General features: G+C 45.2%; 1 protein-coding gene across 10 annotated transcripts; it reads right to left on the reverse strand.

Moving 5' to 3' along the window:
• Window positions 1-1,172: 1,172 nt before the first annotated feature.
• On the reverse strand, window positions 1,173-7,237 carry LOC143784701 (uncharacterized). 10 transcript variants are annotated; one of them, XM_077273232.1, is made up of 10 exons: window positions 7,070-7,125; window positions 6,819-6,902; window positions 6,352-6,411; window positions 6,186-6,282; window positions 5,711-5,782; window positions 4,913-5,013; window positions 3,413-3,562; window positions 2,273-2,427; window positions 1,726-1,882; window positions 1,173-1,566 (listed from the first exon to the last, which is right to left on the reverse strand). In XM_077273232.1, the coding sequence occupies exons 4-9, from the start codon at window positions 6,186-6,188 to the stop codon at window positions 1,752-1,754; spliced, it is 612 nt and encodes a 203-aa protein (XP_077129347.1). In that variant the 5' UTR covers window positions 6,189-6,282; window positions 6,352-6,411; window positions 6,819-6,902; window positions 7,070-7,125; the 3' UTR covers window positions 1,173-1,566; window positions 1,726-1,751. The 10 variants fall into 10 exon arrangements, with proteins under 10 accessions (XP_077129347.1, XP_077129345.1, XP_077129344.1 ...); XM_077273230.1 differs by having other exon boundaries at window positions 6,989-7,091; XM_077273229.1 differs by lacking the exon at window positions 6,352-6,411 and having other exon boundaries at window positions 7,124-7,182.
• Between the last annotated feature and the right edge of the window lie 2,297 nt (window positions 7,238-9,534).

A 9,534-nucleotide genomic window follows, 5' to 3' on the forward strand; every position in this document is an offset into this window, starting at 1 on the left:
AACATTTGTGCGATTCTCGGCCGTGAAAAACGGACCGTTTTTTTATACGTTAAGTGTGTCCCCGGCCTTAAGAGGAGACTTTGTGCAGCAGGCCTTCATGGTAAAATAGCTGCTAGGAAACCACTGCTAAGGACAGGCAACAAGCAGAAGAGACTTGTTTGGGCTAAAGAACACAAGGAATGGACATTAGACCAGTGGAAATCTGTGCTTTGGTCTGATGAGTCCAAATTTGAGATCTTTGGTTCCAACCACCCTGTCTTTGTGCGACGCAGAAAAGGTGAACGGATGGACTCTACATGCCTGGTTCCCACCGTGGAGCATGGAGGAGGAGGTGTGATGGTGTGGGGGTGCTTTGCTGGTGACACTGTTGGGGATTTATTCAAAATTGAAGGCATACTGAACCAGCATGGCTACCACAGCATCTTGCAGCGGCATGCTATTCCATCCGATTTGCGTTTAGTTGGACCATCATTTATTTTTCAACATGACAATGACCCCAAACTCACCTCCAGGCTGTGTAAGGGCTCTTTGACCAAGAAGGAGAGTGCTGGGGTGCTACACCAGATGACCTGGCCTCCACAGTCACCAGACCTGAACCCAATAGAGATGGTTTGGGGTGAGCTGGACCGAGAGAAGGCAAAAGGGCCAACAAGTGCTAAGCTTCTCTGGGAACTCCTTCAAGATTGTTGGAAGACCATTCCCGGTGACTACCTCTTGAAGCTCATCAAGAGAATGCCAAGAGTGTGCAAAGCGGTCATCAAAGCAAAAGGTGGCTACTTTGAAGAACCTAGAAAATAAGACATAATTTCAGTTGTTTCACACTTTTTTGTTAAGTATATAATTCCACATGTGTTAATTCATAGTTTTGATGCCTTCAGTGTGAATGTACAATGTTCATAGTCATGAAAATACAGAAAAATCTTTAAATGAGAAGGTGTGTCCAAACTTTTGGTCTGTACTGTACATAATATATATATTTTATGTTACATACATACACACACTACATGGAGGAAAGCATTGAATTTTTTTTTTCCTCTAACCACAGTCCCCTGGGGCACATCCGACCCCATTGCCCGTCTCCCCGTGGTGTAAACACTGCAGCTCAGCTTTTTGATATGCAGTGTATGTAGCAATATAAAAGCAAAAGACATTTTCACCATAGAAGCTTATAGTTCATGTTCAGTTACATTTTATTATCACTTATACTAAGCAATTCTATACATCATTTTGTTGGGTTTGACCCAGAGCGGACATAAACGGCGCCTCGGATAATACGACCGCTCAGGACACATAAGAGTCACTGAGCGCCAACTTCATGCTACAGAACTCATTATCTTAGCACCATGCGCCCCCTGCTGGGCAGATCTGGGATGGCACGGTAGATACTTTCATCAGTCTTTGACGACACATTGATCTGTAAAATCTCTATTGTATTGTATTGTAATTAGAATAAATAAAAGAAAGGAAACTTGTATAAAATGCCACGTGGCCCGGGCAGTGACGAGCAACAGTGCTGGTCAGATTCTGTGGATGCAGAGGACCTGCGGACACGATGGGGCTAAAGCACTAAAAATGGAGAGAGAAAAAAAAACTGTCAACAAGAAAAGTTACTAACTCTACAAGGAGGGAACAATAATACAAAGTCCTCACTAAATGTGTTGGGAGCTTTGACAATAATACAAAGCCCCCTACACATAAGACCCCGGCAGCTGCTCCCCCTCTTACCTCGTAGTCAGTGATGATGGCGAATCTCATTTTCGGCACCGTTTTTCTTGCAGTTTGCCCATCTCCTCCATACACGCGCTGATCACCTGGGCAGCCTCACCCTGCGCCGGCCGCTGGGCAGAGAGTCTTTCCTGTACAGCAAGAAGCTCAGACTCCACTGAAACACGAGAAAAAAAATCATCCAACAGTTCTTCACTCAGGATAGAATCTCAGCTGTATCCCCCAGTGTATCTCACTCGTCTGTAGCTAATCCTTCATCACTGTGTATCTCGCTGTCTGAAGCTCAGCCCTCGCCCCCCCTCCGTGTATCTCACTTTCTGTAGCTCAGCCCTCGTCCCCCCCGTGTATCTCACTGTCTGTAGCTCAGCACTTGTCCCCCCATGTATCTCACTGTCTGTAGCTCAGCCCTCGTCCTCCTCGTGTATCTCAGCATCTGTAGCTCAGCACTAGTGCCTCCGTGTATCTCAGCACCTGTAGCTCAGCACTAGTCCCTCCGTGTATCTCGCTGTCTGTAGCTCAGCCCTCCCCTCCCCAATGTGTATCTCACCCATGTGCAGTTCGGCCGTCGTTTCTCCCAGTTTGGCCTCTGATTTTCCCAGTGCCGCCCGCAGAGTTTCTGTGTTCTCCCGCAGCGTCTTCTCCTGCTGACGACACGTGGACCAGAGACCTTCTGCTGCCACCAGTCGTGTTTCTAAGTCTCCACTGCAGAAACAGAGGAGAGACCCCTGTGATTATCCCACAGAATTGCCCACAGAGACCCCTGCGATTGTCCCGCTATCAGCCCCAGAACTGCCAGCAGAGACCCCTGTGATAATCCCACAATCCCCCCAGAACTGGCCGGCTGAGAGACCACTGTGATTGTCCAGAGATCCCCTCCAGAACAGCCGGGCCGAGAGACCACTGCAATTGCCCTGTGATACCCCCAGAACTGCCCGTCCATCAGTACAGAACACTGGGTGGAAGCCTCATGGCCCAGATGTGAGGAATAATCTGAAATCGACCTTTCATCTCAGAGGCTAAAGTGAAGTCTCTCTCTTGCTTTACACTGCAGCTTTGCTCTATTAGGGCAAAGCAACATGATCAGTAATCAGCACCGACGTCAGAAGGGGATTCTAGCTGCATCCACCACGCGTTTCATCAGAAGTGGGTTGTGCATCTCTCTTCCATGCTTTACACTGCATCTGGATTTCTGTGAGTAACTAATCTGAACAACGTCCACAAGGATTTGCTGCAAATGTTAGATGATATAGCGGCACAGTAAGGCTATGTTCCCACGGTCAGTAATCGGCAGCGCTTTGGACGCAGGTGACCCCTCTGTGTTCATTGAACCGTGCGGAATCACCGTATCCTATACATTGTACGGGCGACATTTATCTTGTGGAGGCAGAGCGTCGCCACAAGATAAATAGACATGCTGCGGTCTGGAAAGATGTGCCACATGTCCGTCTCCGCAGGTGAACTGCAGGCATCGGTGCACGCATAGTGGAAATGGGATTTCTGAAAAATCCCATCCACTATTCTGTAATATCTGAACGCTGCGGATGTATGCAGGATCCAACCTGCAGCATTTACTGACCGAGGGAACATACCCCAATACTTAGCTCACTATGGGGTGATGACAGTAATGATATTCACCCCAAAATTGTATCAATGCAAAAAAATGCAAAGAAAGAGGGGAGTGGATTACCAGGACTCCACATCCCGAGCTTCTCGTAATCTTTCCATTTCACGTGTCGCCACCAGAAGCTGCTCCTGAGTTCTCACTTCTTCCTCCAGAGCTTCTAGCTGAGGCAGAGTCTGAGCCAGCAGAGACGTCAAAAACTCCCTCCTCACACTGCTGAAGAAACATTCACAACACAGAGCCCATTATACGTGACATCACTGATCCGAAGTATTATACCCCAGAGCTGCACTCACTATTCTGCTGGTGCAGTCACTGTGAACATACATTACATTACTGATCCTGAGTTACATCCTGTATTATACCCCAGAGCTGCACTCACTATTCTGCAGGTTCAGTCACTGTGAACATACATTACAGATCCTGAGTTACATCCTGTATTATACCCCAGAGCTGCACTCACTATTCTGCAGGTGCAGTCACTGTGTACATACATTACTGATCCTGAGTTACATCCTGTATTATACTCCAGAGCTGCACTCACTATTCTGCTGGTGCAGTCACTGTGTACATACATTACATTACTGATCCTGAGTTACATCCTGTATTATACTCCAGAGCTGCACTCACTATTCTGCTGGTGCAGTCACTGTGTACATACATTACTGATCCGGAGTTACCTCCTGTATTATACTCCAGAGCTGCACTCACTATTCTGCTGGTGCAGTCACTGTGTACATACATTACATTACTGATCCTGAGTTACATCCTGTACTATACCCCAGAGCTGCACTCACTATTCTGCTGGTGCAGTCACTGTGTACATACATTACATTACTGATCCTGAGTTACATCCTGTATTATACCCCAGAGCTGCACTCACTATTCTGCTGGTGCAGTCACTGTGTACATACATTACATTATTGATCCTGAGTCACATCCTGTATTATACCCCAGAGCTGCACTCACTATTCTGCTGGTGCAGTCACTGTGTACATACATTACATTACTGATCCTGAGTTACATCCTGTATTATACCCCAGAGCTGCACTCACTATTCTGCTGGTGCAGTCACTGTGTACATACATTACATTACTGATCCTGAGTTACATCCTGTATTATACTCCAGAGCTGCACTCACTATTCTGCTGGTGCAGTCACTGTGTACATACATTACATTACTGATCCTGAGTTACATCCTGTATTATACTCCAGAGCTGCACTCACTATTCTGCTGGTGCAGTCACTGTGTACATACATTACATTACTGATCTTGAGTTACATCCTGTATTATACCCAAGAGCTGCACTCACTATTCTGCTGGTGCAGTCACTGTGTACATACATTACATTACTGATCCTGAGTTACATCCTGTATTATACTCCAGAGCTGCACTCACTATTCTGCTGGTGCAGTCACTGTGTACATACATTACATTACTGATCCTGAGTTACATCCTGTATTATACTCCAGAGCTGCACTCACTGTGTATATTACCTATCACTACATCACTGTGAACACTCAGAAGTTTCCGTTCTGACAGATTATAATACTCGATAATTTTACCTTTCGGTGACCTCAGCCTCCATGTTTTGTAAATCTGCCTTGGTTTCATCTACTTTTTCTTGTTGTGATCGGACTTCATCCATCAAGATCTGAACACATTTCTGCAGAGAACACAGGAATTGAGTTTGGCTGATCAGCATCCTCCTCTGCTAAAATACTCTGTGCTGCTATAGTGCTACATTTTACACTATGCAATTGTCAGGTTTAGGACCTTTCTGTACAGTAACAGACTCTTCTACAATATTCTGTGCTGATGGGGTGATCCACAGGACTTTACTTCTGTCATATACAGAATTCAACATAATCGAATGTCTAATTACCCAGATAGAATCACTTATCTTTCTGGTAATTAGACCTATTAGATTATGTTGATTTATGCTCACTATTTAGGACATATGGGAATTTCTGTCATGTGCAACCCTGCCCTCACCATCAGGAGTGGACGGATCACAACTGATCACAAGTCAGCATTTTTGTCTCCTGAGATACTCTGCACATTTCATGATGTAGCAGCTTCTATCACAGTCTACATGAAGACTAAAAATGCAACAAGAGGATAAAGATGCCCCAATAATGGCACCATCAGGCGCGGATCACTACCAACTACAGAACATCCAGCGCACGAGTCTGACAGCACAGGGATGGAAAACGGTCACCTGGCACCAAATGATCAACATAAATACATACACACAGACACATACATTATATATATATATATATATATATATATATATATATATATATATATATATATATATATATATATATATATATACACACACACGGCTGGGGACAAACCTCGAGGTCACTCATGGTATAAGAGCAAAGATTATCATCATCTTCAGCAAGAAGGTCCTCAAAGAAATCCATCTGTGAGGAAAATATAGAAACACAAGAGATCACAGCGCGATGAGCCACAGTCCTGCTCACAGCAGAATTACACCCCAGAGCTGAAATCCTGCCGTACAAGTCACTTTCCTTCTGCTGTGTTAACCCCTTCCTGAGTTAAAAGTTTTTTGTTTCTCCTCCTTTTCAAAGACCCACAAGTGTCTTACTTTCCCGCCAGCATCGCTGTACGAGGGTGGTCTGTGGGATGAGCCATGTTGTTTCACATCATCCACGTTACCCTACAACTTACTGACAACAGGGCAGACGTTCTACGAGGGGTAAAACAATCCCACAATGTTGCTGTAGTCAAAGCGACCTTAATGCAGATCAGTACAAGGATCAGAGTTTATGTTACAAAGATTAAAAATATATATATATTATGTACCATGAGATGCAGCTTTTATGGCTTCCGTGTTCGGGCGTCGGAATCGTTTCTTTTATTTCATGGTTATATATTGACACTTCAGACGTTTCCCCGACACCTAATAAGGTTATTTCTATTAGTATTAGATCAAGAAGAACAAAAATAAAGATACAAAGTGTTGGGTTACTTTATTCTTTACTGCTTCCTTGCACTCGGAGATGCTCATGGGTCCTCAGGGCAGAATCTCCTACATGACAGGCAGGTACAGGGGTAGTTAGTCGCCACTTATCACCTTGACAAAGGCGCCGCTCCGCTGCTGAAACGCGCTGGCGAATAAAACATCTTCTGTTCTCCGGATCTCATCCGGTCCGTGAGCGAAGCCCGACACCGTGATAATCTCCACCCAAAGGGCGACATGACACCCTGCGCTCACACCACGGGGCCAACACCCCCCACCCTGGATCTACGCATCTAAGGGGGTCCGATCGCTGCAGCCGTCATCCTCCAGTCCCTCCGGACACCAAGACCACGTCAGCGGCTCCTCACAACCCAAACCCCTAACATCACGTCTGCAGCGTCCGCTGTCCATCACCGGCCACCGAACGATTCACGGGTCTCAGAGCTATAAAGTCTCGGAGATCAGACATGACTCACCCAGGAGGAACCGTACAGGGTTCATAGGCAGCAGGTCTGTCAGCAGCAACTTGCTGACGGATTCCAAACACAAGCAGGGGGTTTCTATTAATAATCAGGAATGAAATAAAACATTTAATTCAGACTCAAAACCGATCTCCATCATGTACAATCCGTGACAGCAGCCTCACTGTGCTGCCTCCGCCGATTTCCGGCAGGTTCCGTCACCTCCTCACAGACCAGTGATACATTGTATCAGGCGCAGAACCTACCACACGTGACCGAAATTGAGGAGCGCGAGCAGCAGATCACATGACCGCACCTACCTGAGAGCGCGACGGGAGAGGACCTGATATTTAAACTAGAAACGTCACTTCCGCTAAGTGGATCATAGAGTCGCAGGCCACCGGAAGTAAGGAGATAAAGCGGGTAATCAGCTGTACTATAGAGATGGCGAGTCTAGCGACCCCTAGCGATCTGTATGGTTACAGAGGAGAGAGTGAGACAGATAGACCTATAGGGACAAGGAAATGGCAGTGACGTCACAGCTCCGGGGTATACACCATCAATAATGTATGTACACAGTGACTGCACCAGCAGAATAGTGAGTGCAGCTCTGGGGTATAATACAGGATGTAACTCAGGATCAGTAATGTATGTACACAGTGACTGCACCAGCAGAATAGTGAGTGCAGCTCTGGGGTATAATACAGGAGGTAACTCAGGATCAGTAATGTACTGTATGTATACAGTGACTGCACCAGCAGAATAGTGAGTGCAGCTCTGGGGTATAATACAGGATGTAACTCAGGATCAGTAATGTAATGTATGTACACAGTGACTGCACCAGCAGAATAGTGAGTGCAGCTCTGGAGTATAATGCAGGATGTAACTCAGGATCAGTAATGTAATGTATGTACACAGTGACTGCACCAGCAGAATAGTGAGTGCAGCTCTGGGGTATAATACAGGATGTAACTCAGGATCAGTAATGTAATGTATGTACACAGTGCCTGCACCAGCAGAATAGTGAGTGCAGCTCTGGAATATAATACAGGATGTAACTCAGGATCAGTAATGTAATGTATGTACACAGTGACTGCACCAGCAGAATAGTGAGTGCAGCTCTGGGGTATAATACAGGAGGTAACTCAGGATCAGTAATGTATGTACACAGTGACTGCACCAGCAGAATAGTGAGTGCAGCTCTGGAGTATAATACAGGATGTAACTCAGGATCAGTAATGTAATGTATGTACACAGTGACTGCACCAGCAGAATAGTGAGTGCAGCTCTGGGGTATAATACAGGATGTAACTCAGGATCAGTAATGTAATGTATGTACACAGTGACTGCAGCAGCAGAATAGTGAGTGCAGCTCTGGAGTATAATACAGGATGTAACTCAGGATCAGTAATGTAATGTATGTACACAGTGACTGCACCAGCAGAATAGTGAGTGCAGCTCTGGGGGTATAATACAGGATGTAACTCAGGATCAGTAATGTAATGTATGTACACAGTGACTGCACCAGCAGAATAGTGAGTGCAGCTCTGGGGGTATAATACAGGATGTAACTCAGGATCAGTAATGTATGTACACAGTGACTGCACCAGCAGAATAGTGAGTGCTGCTCTGGGGTATAATACAGGATGTAACTCAGGATCAGTAATGTATGTACACAGTGACTGCACCAGCAGAATAGTGAGTGCAGCTCTGGGGTATAATACAGGATGTAACTCAGGATCAGTAATGTAATGTATGTACACAGTGACTGCACCAGCAGAATAGTGAGTGCAGCTCTGGGGTATAATACAGGATGTAACTCAGGATCAGTAATGTAATGTATGTACACAGTGACTGCACCAGCAGAATAGTGAGTGCAGCTCTGGAGTATAATACAGGATGTAACTCAGGATCAGTAATGTAATGTATGTACACAGTGACTGCACCAGCAGAATAGTGAGTGCAGCTCTGGGGTATAATACAGGATGTAACTCAGGATCAGTAATGTAATGTATGTACACAGTGACTGCACCAGCAGAATAGTGAGTGCAGCTCTTGGGTATAATACAGGATGTAACTCAGGATCAGTAATGTAATGTATGTACACAGTGACTGCACCAGCAGAATAATGAGTGCAGCTCTGGGGTATAATACAGGATGTAACTCAGGCTCAGTAATGTAATGTATGTACACAGTGACTGCACCAGCAGAATAGTGAGTGCAGCTCTGGGGTATAATACAGGAGGTAACTCAGGATCAGTAATGTACTGTATGTATACAGTGACTGCACCAGCAGAATAGTGAGTGCAGCTCTGGGGTATAATACAGGATGTAACTCAGGATCAGTAATGTAATGTATGTACACAGTGACTGCACCAGCAGAATAGTGAGTGCAGCTCTGGGGTATAATACAGGATGTAACTCAGGATCAGTAATGTAATGTAATGTACACAGTGACTGCACCAGCAGAATAGTGAGTGCAGCTCTTGGGTATAATACAGGATGTAACTCAGGATCAGTATTTTTATGTATGGGATAATGATACTTATGTTAGTTGAAAGTATAAATGCTCTGGAATCAGCAGCGTATGTGACAAGGAGGGCATCTGGTACATTCACAATGTACATCTCAACTTTTGTTAATTTATTAGTTTTTTACATAAAGCTAGAGGCTGCTGTAGATTGCAGCCAATTAGTGATCTGTGAATGAGGGAACAGAAGACACATTCTTC

This window comes from Ranitomeya variabilis, chromosome 7 (assembly GCF_051348905.1).
Source record: "Ranitomeya variabilis isolate aRanVar5 chromosome 7, aRanVar5.hap1, whole genome shotgun sequence".
Classification (NCBI taxonomy): domain Eukaryota; kingdom Metazoa; phylum Chordata; class Amphibia; order Anura; family Dendrobatidae; genus Ranitomeya; species Ranitomeya variabilis.